This window comes from Ceratotherium simum, chromosome 18 (assembly GCF_057802395.1).
Source record: "Ceratotherium simum simum isolate JZ-2026a chromosome 18, ASM5780239v1, whole genome shotgun sequence".
Taxonomy (NCBI): Eukaryota; Metazoa; Chordata; class Mammalia; order Perissodactyla; family Rhinocerotidae; genus Ceratotherium; species Ceratotherium simum.
In genome coordinates, this window is record NC_141917.1 from 8175470 (window position 1) to 8198882 (window position 23413).

Sequence of the window (23413 nt, forward strand, 5' to 3'; positions counted from 1 at the left end):
GTATGGTTCAACAGTGGTCTATTTAAACACTTCTCTGGTCATTTAGGGTTTTCCACGTTTTGCCTTCATTAAAAACCATGTAATGAAGCTTTCTAAATTTACATTTGGGGCTCTTATCTCATTATTTCTTGATACTAAGTGCTTAGATGTGGAATTGCTAGGTCCAAGTATTCAAGATTTCAAATCTCTAGGTCCGTTGGCCAACAATTCTCTAAAATGTTGTCCTAACATTGAACTCTCTCACACGCTGTGCCCATGACCCCACTCAGTCACCAGCACTGGCGACGGCATTCTTTTTCATTTTTGTTCATCTGCCAGCTAAACTACAGTGTTACCCAACGGTTGTTCCAGTTTGCATTTTGGTTACTAATTTTTCATGTGCTTACTGGCCTTTGTTGAATCGTCTCCTTCGTATCTTTTGCCTGCTCTGTTGAGCACGCTTGTCTTTCTCTCATTGCTTTTGAGAGTTCTAATATTAATTCTATTATATATGCTGTGATAGTTTTCCAATATATTGATGATTATCATTGAGATTTTTTTCTATAGAGATAGTTTATATTTTTGTCATCAGATCTGTAGATTTTTTGACTTTAATGTCCTGTTCAGAGAGACCTCCTCCATCCCAAAATTCTATCAATACTCAGTTTATCTTGATGCTGGTAAAGATTTATATTCACATTTTAACCCAGGTGGCTGTCTTAGTCCCACTAGCATTCCGGTGGGAAAAAAATTAAAAACAAAACCACTCTGTTACACCAGCCTCCCCTGGAATGTTACACTAACATTCCTTGTTACACTTGCCCTCCTGACTGGGTCAGAGAGTCTCCAGAGAGTAATTGCCTCATGGCTCTGTTTGCCTGGAAGTTCCCACAGGCTCCCCAAAGATAAGGCACTGTCCCTAAGCTCCTTTGCTGTGAGCTCTCTTCAGTGGGTAGGGGTGTCCCCGGCTCTTACTGTGGCCATATATGGCTTCTCACACACACAAGGAGGAAGGAGATGAGGGAAAATGACACTGCTGTCGGGACAGCCTGCCTGCTTGGCCTGACCTCTCCCTCCACGTGTCTAAAGTAATGATGGACGATGGTGTTGGAGACACCCTTAAACTCTGCAGAAGCTCATCTACACCCACAGTGAACCTACAAGCAGACAGGCATCTGCTGTGGAAGAGGAACTTCTGGTCTTGTCTTCCTCCTCTACAGCTCCTATTTGGACCATGTCCTCTACAACCCATTCAGAGCATCAGATAGTGCTGTCTGAACTTTAAGAACAAAATTCTCCTCAAGCGGAACTACAAATAAAAGGAAGAGGTTATAGATCAACATAGACTTCTTAATCCACATAGAACTTGGCTCTTCTCTTGCGATTTCCATCCCAACATCACTGAATTTTGTACCCATAAATTTATTAAACCCCACTACGCTTCCCAGAACACAGGTACATACCCAGTACCACTGAAATGCTCTCACTTTTGGGATACGACAGCTACTTCTTAGAGACAGTAAACAATGGTTTGGAACAGGAAGCAAGAGAGAACACGTCCCAGGGAAACCTTCTAGAGGAAGACCAAGATGGACTGAGTTTGAAGCTGGTTCAAAGGACACAATTCGGAGTTTTATCTGGAACGTGATATTCACAGAAACTCAATTCTCAATTATTTAATTGTATAATTAATACAATAGTCACAGATTACTTTTAAATTATAAAAATGTTAATCTACATATTTATTAGTCTATTTCCCTTTGTAGAATAAAATAAATGATTTCCTCTAGCACAGTTGTTCTCACTCGGGGACATTTGGCAATGTCTGGAGACATTTTTTGCTGTCACAACGGGGAGGGTAGGTGCTACTGGCATCTAATGCGCAGAGGCCAGAGATGCTGCTACGCATCCTACAATGCCCAGGACAGTCTCTGTCACCCCTAAATAGTTACCTAGCACCAAATGTCAACGGTGTTGAAGCTGAGCAGCCTGGTCTAGAACCATGAGGAACGGGTCTCCTTCACGTCCCATTTCAGATTCTCTCCCAGCTTAATCCAAGAAGGAAAATGTTGAAAATGTTTTTACCTAGAAAAACCAGTGTGATGCAGGAAAGACACAACATGAGGAGGCAGGGACCATCACTAAACTGATGGCAAGTCCTGGGAAAATCAGCCTTGTTTGGAGGCGCTAGTCATCATTATTATCATGGGTACTTGAACGTACTGTTGATATGATATTAATTACAAAAACACGAATAGAACAAGGCGTAATCCTTTCACACATTTGTGACCTTCCTTCTGTGTAAACCTTATTCCAGTTGAGACTTGAAAGGAGTTGCACCTCAGCCCAGGGTCTCCCTGTGCCCCAGCACAGCGAGGAAGTCCGTCCTCTGAGCAGGGGCTGTGGAAGCAGATCACCTGAGCCCGGATCCGAACAGCCGAGGAATCGTGCGCAAATTACATCGCCAAGGCCCCTGTTTCCGTATCTGGAAAGTGAAGATGGAAATAAAGCCGCCTTCCACGCTGCTGTGAGGATTTGATGTTACCTTGGTGATGTGCGAAGGTCGGAGCCCAGCCCATAGTAAGCACAAGGCACGTGGCCGAGCTCACTCGGGCGCCAGGGAGGACGGGCAGGAGCGACCCCGCGGCTCTGGAGGCGCATCTGAGGGCGTCTCTGCCAGCCGCGAGCTGCGCTGAGCCTTGGGCCTCTGCCCCGCCTCTCGGGGCATTGATGTCGCCTTCCGCAGCCGCCCTGGCCGGCCTGCGCTGACGGCCACCGCGTGCCAGGCTCTGTGCTCACGGCGGCTTGGGAGAGTCCAGTGCCTCAAACTTGTCCTCTTTGCCGGACACAGTGGGTGCAGGAGGCCCCGCATGCTCACTTTGAAGGCCTCCAACCCCGGGAAATGAGGTTTATTTAGAAATCTTAAGAGCTAATTAGGTTCTGTGTCAGGCCATAGGAAAAGGCTTATAAAATGAAAATGAAAAGCAAAAGTTACTCCATAATAATTTTAAGAAAGGAGATTTGCAAATTGAAGTCTCTCTCTCTATATTAAATTAGCAAATGTTTTTAAAAAAGTCTTAAACAGTAATGCTGGTCAGGATATGAGAAAAACCCTGCAGGCTTGTGCATCGCTAAGTGGCAATGCATACAATCTTCTTAACAAGTAATTTGCCGATGCATTTCATAGCCACTGACCCAGGAATCCTATTTGTAAGACCTTTTCCTAATGAAATTATGTGAAGAGTAGGAAAAACAATAATTACAAAGGTATTCATTAAATATTATTTATAATACTAACAATAGAAGCTCACTCAATCCCCCAAATAAGGAAGTAGATAAGTAAAATATATTAATTCATTTTTTCAACAAATATTCACTAAATGCCTCTATTTCTGGACACTATGCTATATCAGCTAAATAGAATATTCTGTGGTCATTAAAATGATCAACAAGAAAATGCTTAACATAACAAAAGAAATTAAATTTATCAAAATATACCTTTGTTATGATTACAATGATGTAAAAATTAAATAATTTTATTCACAGCATTTGAATGGGAACATGGGCAAATCAAAATTACTAATTTATTAGGATGGTGAATTCTGGGCGATTTTCTTCTTATTTGATATTTGTTATTACATTATTTGCAACAAATAAAAAATCTAATAAAAAAATGTACAAATCCCCACTCCTACAGCCCAGTGAGAGGACTGCTGGACCTCCTGGGGGGTCCCATGCTCCAGTCAGGATTCTCTTTACTTGAGAGGCAGAAACCGCCCAGGTCTCCCTGAACCTTGGCTATCAGAAGGCTTAGCCCCACAGGCCTTGAGGCTTCTCTCTCAGGAAGTCCCTGCTGGCTTTTCTGCACTGTTCTGCTTTATTTTTTGCTCTCTCAAATATGATTTAAAACCCCAAAGGGAACACGTTGGAGAGTTATTTCACAAGAGATCCATTCATTTTCTTCCTGTAAAAACAGGGAGACAGAGGGCTATTCATCCTTGGGATCCCTCTGGGAACTCTTTAGGAGGAATGGCACTCGGCCTATAACTGATAAGCCCACCTTGGAGCGCATTCCGGTAGATCTGGGTGTAAAGGAGGACAGAGCAGCTGTGAGTTGCAGGGGTAGAAACCTGGAGTGTAACAAACACAAGGCACATAAAGAAAAAAAGTTTGACATTTGCTGATGAAGTTGCCCACCTGGGCTAGAGAAGGAACTCTGGTTACATGCATATTTGGGAAGGACAGCTATCCCCCAAGACGTGCCCCCTGCGTGCTCCCTTATGGGGGTCACGTCTACGGAAACTGGTCGCATCCAGGGAGACGTTTTTATTTTCCACATTCTGGAAGCGTGCCATTCGTAATCAGTTGTTCACTCTGAATTAGCTGCCAATGGTTGAATCAGCCTTTAAAACTCTTTACTACAGGCAATCAGCACAACTTTGATGCCCCAAGGGGTTAGAATTTCTATTCCCCAAAGATTTGCCCCACGCACCCTCTGCCTGTTAAAAAAAAGACAGAAATCTACTTTTTAGGTTTATTTGGGTTTGAGCCTTGAGATGAATGTCAAACTAATCTCTTTTTAAAGATGATGTCAGGGAACTTGACTTTTCCTTGCTCAATTTAAACAACACCTGCCCAATCTTAGGTTCAGTGGCGTGTAAAGTGCCTTGTGTACTTGCAAAGGAGGAGGAGCTGGTATTTGAAAGGTAATCATCTGTTTGATTCTAAAAGTATCTAGGTTCATAATATTTATCTATTAGTCTGAACACAAACTGATTCCAAGGGGGAAGGCTGATTTAGGATTTAATAGTGAGTTAATTCACAGTGGAGACTGTCACCTGTGTTTGCCCGTGAACAGAACCAGAACATAACGGTAGTAATATTCCCAGCTCCTGCCCCATTCCTTTTATAAGAGAATTTATTTTTATTGTGGTAACATATACATAACATTTACCATTTTTAAGTGTACAATTCAGTGGTATTAAATGCATTCACAATGTTGTGTAACCATCACCACTGTCTATTTCCAGAAGTTTTTAATCAGCCCAAATAGAAATTCTGTAGCCATTAAGCAGTAACTGCCCAGGCCCTGGTATTCTCTATTCTACCTTCTGACTCTATGAATTCCCCTTCTTTAGGTACCTCATATAGGCAGAATCATACAATATTTGTCCCTTTGTGTCTGTCGTCTTTCACTTAACATAATGTTTTCAAGTTTCATCCATGTTGTAGCATGCATCAGAACTTCATTCCTTTTTATGTCTGAATAATATTCCATTGTATTGATATTCCACATGTTGTCTACCCATTCATCTGTTGATGGACGCTTGGGTTATTCCTACATTTTTGGCTATTGTGAATAATGATCCTATGAATATTGGTGTCTATTCAAGTCTCTGCTTTCAATTCTCCATATATGACCTAGGAGTGGGTCGTATAATAATTCTATGTTTAACTTTTTGAGGAACCACCAAGCTGTTTTGCACAGCAGCTTCAGTATTTTACCTTCCCATATGGGAAAAATGTTTTTATTCCCAAATAGTTGCTGCCTTCTCTAAGGGGATTTCATATCTCTCCCCTCTTTACATTGGGTTTGGCCACCTGACTCTGGGAGTGGGTATGGTGGAAGCTTTAGAACCATCGTGTGACTCCCTAGTCTTTGTTGTTTTCCCTTTGCCTCAAGAACAGCATGTCGCATATAGCAGTTGCTCCTTCAGGACTTAGAACAGCAACAGAGCTGCTGCAAATCCGCAGCCGTCATGCGGTGAACCAGAGAATAAACTTGTGGCTGCGAGACAGAGAGATTTTGGCATCATTTATTACTGCAGCAAAGCAGCCTGATACACCCTTTACTCTTCCTTTCACTCTTGCCCTTTTCTATGTTTTTATTGCCTTTTTTTTTTTTTTGCCGGATACCTCTACACATGCTGTTTCCTTTGTCTGGAAGTAGCTCCCCTCCAAACCCTGTGACTATTGGGGTGAAGCATACAACACTGTCATTTCTGCAGATGAAAAAGGGTCACATTTCAGCACTTCATGTCGTTTAACAACTGAAAACAACACTAGCAGCAGCCAGGCATTGACTCTATTACCTCATCAACTCCTCTCGTTAAGCTTGGAATTATTCGTACCCCCATTTCAAAGAAGGGGAAACATGAGGTTCAGGTTCAAGTCACCCAGCTCGTTAGTGGTGGATCTAGATTCCAAATCAGGCTTTAATGACGACCCTCTGTTGTTCATCACGTTCCTCCCAAGCACACTCCCCTCCTCTCCCAAGGCACTCTGGAGACTGCTTCTGTCAGTACTTGTTTCAGTCCCCATCACTGGGAGCTGCATTCATTAGTGCTCACATTATGTACCTGGAGTTCTGTTAAGTATGTGGTATCTGTTATTATTATTATCCCCATTCTACAGATCAAGGAACAGAGGCTCAGTTCATTGTTGTGATTACTGCATTGCACAGAAGTTGCTTAAATGACCAAAATAAGCAGGTGCAATTCTAGCGAGAATCAAGGAGACCAGGTTATTGGCTTTGAAACACAGTGGTTTGGCTTGTATATGGACTAATTAGCTATCTTTATACAGTATTGTACAAATCCACTTAGCTTCCCAATCTAAAATACCATGCTCATGGTTTCCTCTCTCCTTCTATAGAGCCTGTTTTCCATAACCACCACCAACCAGTGCCATTAAGAACGCCATGCCTCTACGATCAAAGGCACAAGTCCCTATTTCAAGAATTATATTATAGCAGACAAGCAGTGTGAATATGCTGGAGAATATTCATCTTGAAACTGAGCTTCCTGACCATATCTGGTCAATGTTTTCTGAAAGCCAATTGCCTGAGTTTCAAGTGAAGTAAAACTTATTAATTTATAATCACAAGTGCAGCATCTGCTGTCTAAATGAGTGAATGTATGGCCAGAGGGTATTCCATATATTTCGTAATATAATATCCTATCCCATTGTTAGCCACTTATTTATTTTCCAAATCCTTTTCCGCTTGCCTATCTTCAGAAGAATCTGAAGGTTCCCCAGTGGTTCTGGAATTTAGGTCGTTCAGAGCATGCTTGCCGAGTGCTGAGCCCAATGGAGCCATGAGATCTTAGATACTCTCAAGTTCAAATTCTACCCAGTTACACGTCAGTGTGTGCTTATATTGCATTACATATACAAAGGTATAGGAAGAAGAGAGTTTAGCTAATAGAAGCTAAACTTCTATTTAGCTTCATATGCATTCCAACCTCAAAAATAGAAACAGAATCACAATCGTATCTTTTTCTCAAGAATGGTGAGGTTTAAACAAAATGAATTCTCAGTCGTCCTTTTAATAAGGAACATGTTTTCAGAGGTTTAAGTATATACTTTATTTAGTATTATATTATGTTGATGAGCTTGTGGAGAAATATTTAAATAGAAACAAATAAAACACCAAAAAGAAAAAAGGAAACCCATCTTTCATTGATTTGAATATGTTTTAAATTGTGGGGTAAAATCACCAACTCCGGACCCCCAGCCAAAATGATTAAGTAGATCCAGATGTCAAAGATATGAAGCCAAATGTTTATATCACATCTTAAAAACAATCCTTATTTAATCCTGCAAAGGTATGGAGTGATGTACCGAATGGTTTAATGTATCAAGGAGAAAGAGAGAGATGCTAATTTTATATAGAAAGGCAGTAAAGCAAATGCCTATGAGCTATCTGAATTTATGTTGACTCTCCCCAAAAGCTTAATGTTTTCAGTTCATTGAGGCAGATTTTCCCACTACTTACCCTTTTCCCTGGCATAAAGGTTTCAGACGACAGTCTACAATTATTAGGTGGCAAAAGAATAATTTTTAAAACAATAACATACCACTGATGTTAACTTTGTGTTAATACAATACAACTGCTAACCTGATTCCAAACTCATACCCTAACAAGACCCTCTTTAAAATATGTGGGTCTCCCTGCCCCCGTCATTTGGATTTTTCTCCAATATGGGTGCCATCTGTCTGCAACATCTGTTATCCCACTGATTGCCGAAGTCAATTTGGGTGGCATGCCTGGTTTCTTTCTCTCTTGGATATTTCTGACTACCTGTCCCTCTTCTCACCCAAAGAGGTGTAGGTCTACATGGACAAAAGTTATGGAAACCATATTTCCCAAGGCTAAGATTAGAATATTCATAGTCTGACAAATATGACTGTACTTAAGCATATGACGGGGCATAATATTTGAGCTGTCTGAAGTATCTAGAATAAGCGGTCATCAGCCTGAGGAAGACCGCTAGAATTGAAAGCTAATGTTTTCCTAGCACTTTCAGATCCAGATTATTCCATCTTCAAGCACTTATTATATTTGAATGTGTGACTGAGAATTTAAAAGGCATTTGTAATTTGCAAGACTTTTAAAACTGTTGTGTTTATTTTTTTAATATTCAAATTGTTGCAGCATTTATATTTTTAAAAATCTAGTTATATAAGCACATAGATTTAACCTTTTCAGTTGGAGTCACCATTTTTAGTCACTGCAAGCCATAGAGAATCCCTGGAGTTTGGGCACTGAAGGAGTCAATGTCAGAATGGAGAGTGGGACACATTGTGGCAACACTCATCTTCTGGTTTGGGACTGCTCATTGAACGCCTCTCTGAGATGGAATGGGATACTACTCTGGCTCTCTTTTCAGTAAGAGCCTGCCTTGTAGCCCATCCTCCTTTGCTACTGACTGAGCAGGGGCGTTGGATCTCCTCGGGGAGCCGCAGGAAGGGGAGGAAGAATGGGCAGCGCCACGTCCTGCAGTCAGCAGTCCTCTGGCTTGACCCACGGGCATGTGATCCCACAGCCAAGCCTCCCAGGGGTCACAATATCCAGTCCCATCTCTAAAAATGCAGGGTGAGGAAGAAGAAAATGCCACACCACTATAGAGGTTAACCCCATGCTAGATGAGCAGGACAAAAACCATTTGTCAAGGCTAGGGAGTTCAGATAAGGGTGGCTCCAGAGAGACCAAAGACTGAGTCTGTTTTGCATCTACAATGGATCAATTAGAGTCCTATGCAATATCCATCAACGTGATAGCTAGGTGACATTTCTGGAAGAAATATATTTCTAGGAAAGCAGACTCTGAAAATGTTTCTAGAATAGTTTGCTTTACCCTACATTATATTTTTTTATAACTCTTGGTGACTTTTAAATATACAAACAGTCCAACCTTAATATTCCTCTCATTAACTAGCATTATTAAAACAGGAGTTGCATGAAATTGAATCAGAATTTGGTATCTGAGAAAAAAATCACCTGAGAGTTGTATATTTACAAGTTTCTCCCTGAATGTTTGAAATCACTCTCGCTCTCTCTATTCACCGGCAGGTATACACACCATGATTCAAGGAGCAGGCATCTGAACTGGAGATGTGCAGAAAATAAAAGTGATTCCTCACTGTCCCTTCTCAAAGTGGGAGCAATAATCACCTCCTGGACCCAACCAGTCTTCCCAGAGCTGGCTGCCTGAGTGCAAACCTTCCCACCTAGTGGGATGTGGGAAAATGAAGAGCGGAAAGATGGAGACTGTCATTCTCCTCCTTGGGGAATGAAGTATGGGACCTGCAGGAAAAGGAAGAGTAGCCTCAGAGCTTAGTTCCCACATACAAGAAGATACATAGTTCCCTGGATCCTCTGAAGCAAAGACCTCTGTTAGTTTAGTACAACCAGGTCTGCACATCTTGGACTAGTAAACCAGTCTTTGAATCTACATTACTGGTGATTGCCAAATCCAAATCTAAACACACTTTTCATCATCACACATGAACTACGAGCTATAGCCAAACTAAGGAACATCTTTTATTTCACTGCAAGCAAAAGGGTTCCGAAGCTGTTTTCAAAATATCCATTTATATCTTAGCATCTGAAATCATCAGTCAAATAGAAAATGCGTTTGTGACTTCAAGCAGATGGAGATACCCCCATCCCACCCACCTACTGATGTTGCTTTGTTGGGAAGACATGCAATGCTGTAGGAGTTCCAAATTGCCACCATCACTTGAAAAGTCCCAAAGCTGAGCACACAAGTGCAAAATGAAACATCTTTGCAAGCTATTGTCTATTTAGTATACCCAATTGGGGGAAATGGAAAGTGAGGGATCAGCCCTGGATTCCCCTTCCTCTTCCATCTGTCTGCCTTTTTATCAGTTGATGGGACATGTCACCACGGCATCTGGGATCTCAGCAGCATGGAGTAGGTGAACATGCTTACGAGGACAGAGAAGGCCAGCCTGTCCTTGGCTTCCTCTCTGATCTGATGAGAAAGAATGGTTCCATTATCTGTGACTCTAACAAACAGAGCAGAAATAATATACAGGTAGACAAGAGATGAACAGTCAGCCCTTTCAGTCAGCATAAATTGGCTAAGACCAGGCGTCAGACACACAGGGACCCTATGACATTCGTGCATCCTTCTGACTTCACACGTTCAAACGTGCTTTTCTTTTTCTTTAAATTTTTTATTTTGAGATAATTGTTGATTCATGTACAGTTGTAAGAAATGATACAGGAAGATCCCTGTACCACTTACTCAGTCTTCCCCAATTAGGTAACATGTTGTAAGAGATAGTATAATATCACAATGAAGATATTGATATTGATGTAATCTGATGACGTGTGTTGTACTTTGAAAATCAATCTAACCCTTCGAAAAAGAAGCAAATCCATAACAATGCCTCAGGTGGGACCAACAGTCTTTGGATGACCTTTTGTGTATTTATGAACAGACTGCTTTTTTGGGCAGGGGGAGGCATGGCAGGCACTGTTAACTTATTGAACTGCCAGCTCTTGGAATGAATCAAGGTTCTCTCTCACTGACAGCACTTACTGTGGAGGAGGAACTTCTTTGCATTTTGTTTCAGTTTACAATTTCCTAAAACTAAGATAATAGAGTGTCCAGAGGAGTATGAACCAATCATCAAGATGCAGAACCGAAAGATGAAGTTTCTGAGCTTGAAAATTTGCGAAAGGAGCAAAGCAATCATCGCATAGTAGGAGAGGTAGAGGACCAGGAAGGACAGGATGGACAGAAATGCACGGGTGTGGATACTCGTGCTAGGGTTCCTGGTGCCCATCGCTGTGTTTCTCATCTGCCGAGTGTGTCTCCCCAGGAAAAATATCAAGAGCAGAGCAGAAATAAGGAAAATAAGTAATGGCAGTGAAAGCTCAATGCCAATAAAGGCACACTGTAAAACAGATAGTTCTTTGATTTGAGTTGTTGCATTATTGGAGGAAAGATCCAACCAGACTTTTTGGGAAAGAGTCCATGTATGTTTGCTATGGAAAACAGAAATGATAGATGTATATAGCAGGGATCCGAAGATCAGCCATGGCACCAACTTGGCTATCCTCATCTTCAACCAGAAGAACAGTGGGTGAGCGATGGGGGCAATCTTGGCACAGTAGAAAACGCTGAGCCATGCGGCAAACCAAAGTCCCGATTCATTTACAAACACGAGAATTGCAAAAGTCTCAGAAAATGGAGTGAATTCAATCCAGGAGAGACCAGCCAGATTAATGCAGAAGAAGGCCAAGTGCAGACAAATCCTAGAAATTGCCAGGCAGGAAAGAAGGAGATCTGATGGAATCATCTTTCTCTGCTTGATCAAGTCAGTGCCATTCACAACCACAATGATGCCATTTGCTAAAACTCCGGTGAGGAATTGTATCACTGCAAAAAGAAGATGGATAATGAGGTAAGACTCTGGCATTTTGAGAAGAAAAAAGCAGTTACTTTAAAAATGATGTAGTTATAAATTTTTGGACTGTTTGGATTATTCAAGTTTTCTATTTTTCTTCAACTAGATTAGGACCTCTTTGGGGAACACAACTGAAACAATAAAGGCAGTGAGGTAGAGATTACCACTATCCTCCCAATTTAGCTCTAAGGCAGTCAAATAAGACAGAGATACCCTACCAACGATTTGCTTCTTAGTGATGGCTTTTGCATTTTCTAGGTCTACTTAGCTTTCAAGATCATCACAAACAAATGGTGGAATCAGACACCTTCAGGGCTGGGAGAAGGGCTCCTCCATTACATAATCTGCAGAAGTTCCTCAGTCCTTCATCTCTAGTGAATATTTAGCTGTGCCCACAGGTGTGATTCTATTTAATGTTAAAGAGGCATTCTTTACAAAAGTTGTTTTTGAAGTTATCACTTCTGCTATAATGATGTAGTACAATCAGCAAGATAAGACTTTTAAGTAGTAGCTCTCCAGTATGTAATTATTGAGCAATTCAGAACCACCTAAAATTTAAAACAGTTATATAATAAAGTATCTGTGATGAACAGAAAGCATCACAAAATAGAAAGACTAAGTAATTAGGCTTACATGTATATGTATACAATACGTCAAGAGATTAAAGGAAGGTAATGCACAGCAAAGAGAATCACTCAGCACTATTCACATGAGTGATCATGTGCAGGATAATACAGGAGTTGAAACTTTTTCCCTGTTATTTTTTCAAATCTATGAGAATTTTATGACATGAGCTGGTTGTTTCAGAGGAACAGTAATGGTAAAGGAGTACGTGATTCGATTTGTTGTTATAACTGTCTACCAGACTGTTTTGGGAAAAATTAAATGAGCATTTATTAACATGTATACTGTGCCAGGTGTTATGCTAAACCAGGTTTTCTCAACCTCAACACTGTTGACGTTTTGGGTTGGATAATTCTTTGTTGTGTAGGTTAAGGGGCTGTCCTGTGCAATGGAGGATGTCACCAACAGCCCTGGCCTCTACCCACTAAATGCCCGTAGTACACCCTCTCCCCAGGTGGGACAACCAAAAATGTTTCCAGACATTGCTGAACGCTCCTGCAGTGGCAAAATCGCCCCCAGTTGAGCACTGTCCTAAACACTGTGGGGGATAAAGGTGGATAGAACATAGTTTCTGTCCTCAAGGCATTCAGAGACTAAAGGCAGAGCAAGCCACATGTAGTAACATAAAACTAAATTAGTTATTTGGACAATTCACCATCAGAACACAAAATGGGGGACAATTTTTTAAATATTGGAGGAACTGAAGCTTTTCCAACTTAGCACTTGATCGTAATGTTCCCAGCAGACCCCCCAATGAGGCATATGTCCTCATGGATGTACGTGTTACCTTGTCTGAAGGTGTCATAAAGGATACTTAGGACGAATCTAAATTTTGGAAAACTGGACAGGAAATCATGTGAAAACATTAGTGGAGAAAGTAAATCTCTAGGTTACTTTATCATCCTCTAAATATGTAATGTCTGTGCCACATAGGACTCCCCTTTGTTCTTCTTCTCACCACTTCAATCCGATGTATGGAACAAACGAGAACGTCGTCAAAGGGGCATCGAGGGAGGCAGTTCATGAGTGGATTCTATCAAAATAGATCCAGGTGCAGGCATGACAATCAGGATAAATCTTGTTCTTCTCCCTCGGGTAGAAAGAAAATGTACTAAAAAACTTTTCCGATTTTATATTCTGCAGGCTGGAAAAGCAACAACAGAACGGCACCTACCTATGAAATGATGAGGCCAAGAACTCTCAGCAGAGCAGTAACTACTACTACTTTGGTTTCTTGGTCAAACTGCTATCATTGCACCCATCACTTTGCTAGCAAATGTTGGTTACCTGCCTGTGCCCTGCCAGACTCAGTGCTCTGAGGGCGTACCTGGGCTTTCTTCTCATCCCCAGCACTCATTCGTTCTTTTGATGTTTGGCATATGGTGCATTTGTTAAGTAGAACCAAACTCAACTATATAAGGGTTTTCATAACAAAGGAAAAAAATAAATATTACAAAATCACGTTGAAAGAGAGCTTTTGTTTTCTAACACTCTGTTCCTAGAGACATGAGGGCGTAGGACTAGCGTCTAGCTCTTCCGTGTTGCTCCAATGTTGCCAAGACATCTACATACTGAGCCCTTCAGCATGGTCTGGGCACCTCAGTATTGCAAAAAAATAATGGATACACTAAAGGGGAAATGTGGGAAAAAAAATTCTCTTCCCAGTCTAGAATAGCAATATAGTCTCTCAGCACTGACAGCAAACTAGCAGCCATAATGCATAGTACATCAAAGATTTAAAGGGAATAACTATCTAATTCTATTTATTAACATGCTCTTTGTCTTTTGGATTCAAGCATCTTGAGGGGGTGTTTAGTTCTCAAGTATTCTATTATAACTTTCGTTAGAACTGGCTTGTGGCATAGAGGCAATCCTGCACAGAGAACTTATTTCATGTAGAACGGGTCTTCTGATGCGGGAATCCCGTGGAGTAACATATGAAAATTCATGAGGTTTAAGCTACCTCTTTTTCTTTAAATGATTTCCGTCACCAGTCTCTCCAGTGAGCACACACAAAAGCTGTTGAAGTCACACCATGCCTGGACAAGTACCACCAACTCCCCTGAGATTTGCGCTTCCTACGCTGAAGGATGGCGGCACAAGAGATGTCTGTCTGCAGGAGGCAGCATTTGTGTGGCTGCTAAACCAGTGCCCCATTCAACACCCCGAGGCAGCTGCATTTCAGTGCTGATGTGAAGACCTCCGAAGTCGTGTTATCCAGCCTTCTCCTTAGATTCTGCCACATCCGTCAAGATAACCACGGACGTTGGTCATGCTGTTGTGCTAAGCAAGAATGACCTAAGTATTTTACTGAGCGGTACAACAAATCAAATAGAGACGAGTGGTCCTAAATATAGAACCCTTTTACGTCCTTTGAGCAGTTGGTTTTAGTGAGAAGGACACATGAGGGAATTTCGGGCTCTGAGAGGAAAAACGTACATGTCTAGCTTCACCTGTCAGTCATCAGCTAGGAACAGTGAAAGTTTTACATGGATAAATGGCTTGGAACAGATGGAACAAGTCTCGATGTAGAGAAATTCACGTGATTATTACCCCATATTACCCTGATTAAATCCGCTCGCTGGCACTCATCTGTAATGAGCAGTCATTAAAAGAGACAACACTAAATAATCTTAAGGTGACTGACAGGCGGAAAGAGTTGCTTATTTATATTCAAATCATTCAGCTCCTCAAAAGAATGTGATTTTTTCACACACAGCTAGATTGACATTGGCAAGCTTTTCATCAGGTAGAAGGCTATAATCATCATCTCTGCTTTCCAGTGGCACACGGACATTTACTGTGGGATTACGTAGCGTCGTCATGAAAGTGAGCACTAGTTTTAATACCTTACCCAGCTGAATCTTCCCACTTCATTATCAAGGGAACAATTCCAGCTTTAAGGACCATACGCATGTATTAACATTATTGTATATTTAATAAGATCGTTCAAATAAGAAAGACGTAGACCCTTGGCAAACCAATGCAGACGTCCTTCCTGAATCTTCCCTGTAGCATAGCTCAGCCCTTGTGAAGCTTACATGGAATTTATTCCATCTAAAATTCACAACATTTTGGCTAAAAAGCACCAGACTCTTTCAGACTAATCATTATTTAAATCCATTCATTTGCTTCTCTCCACTTGAATTTGCAGTTGATCTTTTGTACTTAAATTTTTGTCTTTAATATTCAGGTCACTCCCATATACTTGTCCCTTCTCTTCTCCTATTTATCCTGGTGATATATTTCTGTGCTTTTCCTTACTTGTCTCAATATTCTGTAATTTATTTGCTTTGCAGCAGATAGAATAATGGAGCAATGTAATACATTGAATTTAAGTCTTACAAGAACTCAGAGTTCTTTACAAACAAGAATCCCTTGTTAGTTACAATGAGGAAAGGGAAGCCAGAGCTGCCGCTCTTGCATCACATGAATAATCTCTAGTCCTCACGATTTTGTCTTCAGTTCTAAATGGAGCTTGAAATTTCAAATCCTTCCTTGCTTCTTCCCTCCCTCTCTCTTTATCTCCCTTCTTCCTTCCCTTTCTCCCTCCCCCTCGTCCTCCCTTCCTTCCTTCCATCCTTCTTTCCCTCCTTCTTTCCTTCCTTCCTTCCTTCTTTCCTTCTCCCTTTCTCTCTTACTCCTCCACTCCGTACTTCAACACATATCTACTGTGTGTCTTGTGGACTGGGCACTGTTCCAAGCATGGAGCATATAGTAAGGAACAAGGTATATGAAGTCTGTCATCTTGGAAATTACACTTTAGTGGGGATGATGAGAATTAAACATATAAAGAAATAAATACTTACAGGTAAATAGAGAGAAGTGCTATTTTTTAGAGAGCATGGTCAGGGAAGGCAGACTCCTCTAGAGAGAAGGTGATAATTGAAAAGAGGCCTAAATGAGAAGGAATCATCTCTGGACATCTAAAGGATGACATTCCAAATGGAGAGGGCAGGAGATAGGAGTGCCCCTTTGAATCAAAAAAAGAGCTTGAAGTGTTCCAGAAAAACCAAGGCCCAAACTTTGCAGTGCCTGGAGAAGCATGAGCAAGGGAAAGAGCCTATGGAGTGAAGAATAGAGGGGCAGGCACGGCCAGAGCATGGAGGGCTTTGGGCCACAGTAAAGACTAGGCTTCATCCTCAATAGGACAGGAAACCATTGCAAAGGTGGGGCTTGGATGTGTCATAATCAGATCTATGTTCTAAAACATTTACTCTGGCTGCTGTAAAACAAAAAAGAAAGCATTTACTCTGGAGAACAGACGTGGGAGTCAGGAAAGGGCAAGAGTGGAAGCAGAAAGACCAATCTGAAGGCTGTTGCAGTAGACTAGGCCAGAGATGTTGTTGGCTTAAACTAGATTGGTGGAAGAGGGTGGAAAGAAGCAGCTGGATTTGGAATATTTTGAAGGTAGAACTAACAGGGATTTCAGATGACTTTGACACGGGGAGTGGGAGAAAGAGAGAAATCAAGAATTACTTGGCATGACCCACTGGTAAATAATGGCACCATTTTTCAAGAAGAGGCAGATTGGAGGAAGGTTTAAATCAAGAACTCTGTTGTGAATATGTTTGGTCTGAGATGCCTACTCCAAGTGGAGATGTTATTAAGCAGTGGATGATAAATTTGGAGTTTTGGGGAACCACAAGGGCTGGAAATACATGTTTGCTTATAGATGACATTTAAAGCCACTAGACTGGATAAGATTACCTAGGGAGAGATTGCCAACTGGAGTGTCCAAGCACTGTAAATAAGAAACTGAATATTGTGAATTCACGTCACCTCAACCATCCCATCCGATGCCATCTCTTTGTGGAAGAAAGCCTGATGAGAGCACGGTACATGAGTTATACTGAAGTCAACCCTACTGGTCATGGTAGCCTAATCTCTTTATATATGGCTGATTCTTTTTGCTATTTCGCTTAGAAATTTTGCTCCTTTATTTGTAAGGAAGATTGGTCTGTAGATTTTTCTGGTGCTATATTTGATAAATTTGATTATCCATGTTATGCTGGATTTATCAAAAAATTGTTAAGCTTTTCTTATTTTCTATGCACCGAAGCAATTTAAATAGCATGGGAATTATCTGTTTCCTGGGGAATGTAAGAATTCACAGTGAAAGAATCTGAGGCCAGAGGCTTTTGGGAAGGGGCAGAATACTTACCATTTATTTAGTGCTTAAAATGCTAAGCAATTGACAGACATAGTCTCAATTTGCCCTCTTGACAACTCTATGAAATCAATATTATCTCCACTTTAGAGATTATTAAATTGAGGTGCACAGAGGATTTGAAATTGCTCTCAAATACGCAGTTTAAAAAGTAGCATTTCCAAGATGTGGGCCACAATCTGCCTTCAAATCCTCTGTGCGTCCTTAAGCATTTAGCATCACTGCCTCCTATGTTAACACTCACAATGATAGTGAAGATTCCTTTCAATGGCTTAGGATTGAGGTTGGACAACTGCTATTTTGTTGCCTGCCCAGCATTCATTCCCTCCTCTTTATCCTGACTTTCTTTGGAGGAACCACCTGTCCTCCGTCCTTGTTTATGTGTCTTATTTGGAGCTGTCCTCATCTCCTAATCCAGGAAGATTGCGTGACCCAGGTGTGACAGTTTACATATCTACTCACCTGACCAGGGGCACCCATTCAGGCATGAACATGAGGCCCGAGTTTGCCAAGTCAGGACTAATCCCAGAACTTTTGATTGAGCAAGCTGGGCAAAATGACCCTCTCTGTTGAAGATAGGATGTTTGTCTGGAGCTGCTGGCAGCCATCTTGCCACCGTGAAAGGGGAACTTGAATATGCCTAAGAATGGATTCTATGCAGAGAACAGCAATGCCTGGAGAAGGAAGAGCTAGACCAGTGCTCAGAACACTTCAGCCCCCAGAATTAGCCCTCACTTACCATTGGCCTTGACATTTAAGTGAATCCATAAATTTCTGGTTTTTGCTGAAGCAACCTCAAGGTGGGTTTTTGTCACATTGGGTGTACTATAATATAATAGCTGGGGCTATATAGAAAGGCAGAGATGTGCTTCCACTTTTCACATTTAGGAATTGGAGCCAGAGAAGTGATTTGCCTAAAGCCAGTTATCTAGCAGCATACCTAGGGCTCCAACCTGTTATCTCTAAATTAGAGTTGAGTGCTCTCTTCACTAACCTCAGTTTTCTCAAACATATTTTAGAAGAGTTATTTTGAAAAAATGCAAATTTCTTTTCTGGGTTCTCCCTTATACATTTAATTATTCCTTCCCCATCCCATACTCACTCTGACAGCTCAGATTTTTATTGTGCTATAAGAAGAGTTTACAAAGCATAAGGTTACCATATGGGCATCAGAAGTTTTGTTCATTCCAAACCTCACAGAATATCCTTGGCCATCGTCCACTGACTGGCTATACTTTGTCCAGAGGATGTGTCGTCCAGGAGATGAGAATATGCATCTACATATGTGCCGGTTGCAGCTGTTGGATTGGACACATGGACAAAGATGATGCATATGTGGTCTTGAAACCCATAGCACCATTTCTTTCCTGGTCCAATTTCGAGTGGTTCTCTTTTATCCTAGAAGCCAAATCTCTTTTTCCTGCCTCTCAAAGTTAGAATTATTACTTAGGAATCACAATGAAATGCAAAGACTGAGCAGCCCGGGTTTTCATGCATGAAGGCTATCCAGGACCTTGTTTCTTTCTCCTTCTCCCCCTAGAGACAGCCTTCTCCAGACTTAACTTTGTCAACTCCTAGAAGACCCAGATTATTATTTATTTATTTATTTATTTTGCTTTGTTTCCCCAGCAGCTGGGAGCAGGCTTCATGGTCTCTCACTTCATGTGCTTTGGAGATGTTGCCCCCATCCCCCGCATCCAGGAGCAGACATATATGTGTGGATATATATGGGGAGGCTCTAGAAACATCTGCTGAATGAACAAAAATGAAAAAAAAGAATAAAGCTTTTCATATTTAGAGAGATGTTGCTAGCTAAACTTTAGTATTACATAAACTTTGTAACGTTTTTCCTATGGCGGAAAATATTATTCCACCTACCCAGCATTATTTAGCATCCACCTTTTGTGGACATTTGTTGGACAAATGGGTGGGAGGATGGATAAGATTTGTGACCAGGAAATAGAGTGAATCTCACTGATTCAGAGAGAGTGAAAACAACATGAACTCGGCTTTTGAATTCAATACAGTAATCTTAATAGAGAACCATACCACATCGGATCTGCAAAGGATATTGGTGATTACTTGTGCCAACTCCTTATTGTGTGAAGAAAGAGAAAATAGAATTTCAGAAAAGATGCATAATGCCTTGCATCTTGTTCCAGGGAATATTCAGATGTTGTGTAGTCTAGAAGAGGCAATACTGTGGATTTACTTCACCTAGGTATGACCAGTGCAGCCACCATGGGAGCACGGTGGAATTCAGTAGATGGATGAGACAATGATGGCTAGGGTCTTCCCAAGACATGTCTAATGACCATGCTTTTGAGGAGAGCTGTGCAAACCCTACATACATGTGTCTGTACCCCACCACTGTTGATTGCAAAGTATAGACCCAAGAATATGCACTCCTTTCTCAAAATGTGAGAAAAGGAAAGAACACCCAGCAATAGTACCCAAGGCCCTCCAACCATTTGTATAGAGTAAAACTGGTCCAACGTATTTTAAATTGCAACAGTAATATATTAGAAAGTGAAACATAAAGGAAACCTTTAATTCTGGTTTTCTGTAGTCATTAATACCTATCCTTGTACACTTAAGCCTCCCTACATATTTATTAAATGATAGTACAGCATTTTTATTTTATGAAGTGTTATCCTTCCTCAATTATCCACCAATCTGAATCTTATCTTGTTATAGTTAAATAGATAATATCAAATTTTTAAAATCTATTCTTTCTGCCTGGCACGAAACATAATTTAGATAATCATAGATCCTGCTGGAGCAGAGGAGATGTGGGTAATGTCAACAATTAAGCAAGCAGGAGTAGAGTTTTTCCTACCTTTAGTCAACTTTTTTTCTAGATATGACAACAGAGTGATTTACAAAACTTATTTCCTCCTGAGAATTCACACAATCATGAAATAAGCAATTTTGGCTATAAACACAGGATGAGATCAAATATATTCCAAAAGTAATTGTTGTCAGATATATTCAAAGTGCATCACGCTTTGATCTAAAACAGAGAAAGTCAATACTCCTATGGAAACACAGTGGTATGGAGTGGGGGAGGGGGGGAGCAGTCCCACACGTGAGAGAAAACATCATCTTAATCATATGGACTGATAATTAATGCAGCTCCAATCTCTCATGCTGACCCAGATTGCTGGGAGCAGACATTTCAGCCTCATTTTAGTTTCCAAACACTTTTAAAACTCCACTATGAAACTTATTTTCATGCCTTTTTTTTTTTTCAAATAATGTATCGGATCTGTAATATAGTTTATTTGCATTGTTCCTGCATCTTTTCAGATGGCCTGAAGTCTGACAGGAAGAGGCCAGAGCCATGCCTTCTGTAAGGTTAGGTGAAGTTCCCAAAGCACTGAGCCTTGGGGGCATGAGATGGTTACCCAATCAGAAGCAGAGACCACATACCTTCACTGGGTTCCCACTGGCCCCACAGTGGCTAATACTAGGGGGACGGCAGTAAGGAATGACACATTCTTTGCAAGACAGGGTCCTGTCAAAACGAAAAATCTCAATTTCATATGGTGCTTCTGCCCTTTTTTGCTAGAGACTTGTGTCGTCATTTAGGAAGAATCTGTACTAACAATCTATGCCCAGTGACATTTAGCAAACCTTTGGATCTCAAGCCCAATTCAGCCCCAGCAAGGCCATATGCTCACGTAGAGGGAGGGAGCAGCGTCAGCTTCAAGGCATCCTGGAAGGATGTCTTCTCCAGCTTTTCTTACCTGGAAAGCTCTTTTTCCATCAGCTCACTCTTGACTCTGATTCAAAACACTTTTATCTGTGGTTCTGATAGTGAGTTTGATGTGAGGTCCACAGTTCCCAGTTGTTGAAAGAGAGCTAGAAACACTTGCTTAATTCTGAGGGTCATCACCAAAAATGGACCTGACCAAACCAGTGTAGGAACAACTTTCCAACTAAAAGCAATCTTAAAGGTCCACTACCCCATTTAGCAAATGTCCCAAGTATCTTGGCACACCTAGATCTTTGGCATTGCACGCATTTATATGTCCATTGAATAAATACTTATTGGGCACATACTATATTATGCATTTATTCATATGCATGATTAGCAATGTGTGGACGCAGCAGAATTATTAAGAAGTTATTATATCTACTCAAAGAACTGTTCACAATTGCATTTGAAATAAGTTATCTGCCACTGTTTTTTGCCATAATATGGTAAATATTATGTAGAGAAGTATAATAGTTAGCAAGAGTTGGAAATATTTGCAAAAGATTTGTGCAAAAGTTCGCTGACTCCAATTTTATGACCTCAGTGTAGTGTCTCAGAGAAACTCTAACTACGTCTTATCTTTCCAAAATACTCCTGGGTGATGGCTTCTCTATCACCTCTCTGGAATGTAACTTTATCAGCTTCTATTTTCCCAATTTCCTATAATTCAATCAAAAGTCAGCAATAACATGTCCTAGGGCAAGCTCTATCTCAAATATGGATTTTTAATGAAACACGAATATGCACGTGCATGTTCCAGCAAGTTGTTCTGCACTATGCAAAAACATATTAAAAGTAGAGCCACATTTACATTTGTTTTGCATTTGTTATTTAAGAGATCAAAATATGCAAACTGCACCCATTCTTTTCAATACCTTTGAGCAAAAGGAAATTTTTTTAAAGTTAGATTCTTGACCAGCAGAACAGTTAAGATCCCTCATTTTGGGGAAAAGGCAGCATTTTTTTAATAATAGGCATTTATTTCTTATCTAAAACTGAGAATACTTAAGAAATGTGCCTGTCTATTTTAAACCAGGTATAATGGCTGCACAGAAATATGCAATTAAAAAGCAAACTTAATTATAAGCAGTTTACAGCCCAAATGGAGACAGTTAGTCTGCAATTGGTCCTGGAAATTTCTATATGAAAAATAAAATTAGTTAGTAATAAAAAAATAAAAGACATTTAGTGGTTTCCAGAAAGGAGTTTTAGAGACAGCCAATTCTTACCCAAGATATACAAATAAAGAGTACAACTGTAGGAAAATTCCTATTTTCTAAGTAAGATGATGGAAAAAAATCTGCTCTAACAAAGCTTAAGAATTATAATCTTATTATATACATGCTGGACTTGTTCATGGCTGCCTTCACCAAAGGAAACTTTTTTCCAAATTAAAGAAGTCGAGTTTTTTGCTAAGTCAGCATCTATGTTTTCTCCTGAAAACACTGAGCAAAAAAATAGTAGAAAAAAATAAAATAAAAACTGCACACGGGTAGTGCATTTCCTTCGCACTACAGGCCACATGGGGTGGATGGATCCACACGGGCGTTTCTGCAGCATTGCATGGATCCTCTGTGGAGCTCCAGATCTGTTATGCAGGGGATAACTCCACTTTGTGCCTATGGCTTTGAGTTGGGTTTTCTTGGGTACAGTGCACTGAATACCAGGCTGGACCCTGTGATGTGCCGTCTGTGCCATAGATCGCCATCTAGGAAGCCTCAAATTTAACATGTTTGGAATAGCCACCGAATTCACGCCGTCTTCTAATTCAGGTCAAATGTCACCTCATCAGAAAGGCCTTATCTAATTGCCCCACCCCATCACTCTTTACTACCTTCCCTGCCTTGTTCTCCCTTTTATTTTATTTTTTTGCTACATCACTATTGGACATATTAATTTTTATCATCTGTTCCTCTTTCTAGAATCTAAAATTCTGTTAGAACAGAAATAATTTTTGTTCATTGATGTGCATAATAACTAGACGGTGCTTGGTACAGAGTAGGTACTCAAAAATCTTTGTTGAATGAATGCATAATTAAATGTTTAAAATAAAAATACATCTGTTCATCAATGACATTGTGGAAAGTTCCACTAGACAGCACAGCCTGCAGATGGGCTGGGACTAAGTCCTATAATGGCTATTGTTTTGAACACTTA

At 40.7% G+C, this 23413-nt stretch overlaps 1 protein-coding gene across 1 annotated transcript; it reads right to left on the reverse strand.

Annotated features, from left to right (window-relative positions):
* Positions 1 to 10749: 10749 nt before the first annotated feature.
* On the reverse strand, positions 10750 to 11714 carry TAS2R1 (taste 2 receptor member 1). The gene has a single exon (XM_004440054.2). The coding sequence runs from the start codon at positions 11712 to 11714 to the stop codon at positions 10815 to 10817; it is 900 nt and encodes a 299-aa protein (XP_004440111.2). The 3' UTR covers positions 10750 to 10814.
* Positions 11715 to 23413: the final 11699 nt, after the last annotated feature.

Coding starts and splice junctions, on each gene's coding strand:
- TAS2R1 (XM_004440054.2), bottom strand. CDS start 11,714: ATGCCAGAGTCTTACCTCATTATCCATCTTCTTTTTGCAGTGATACAA.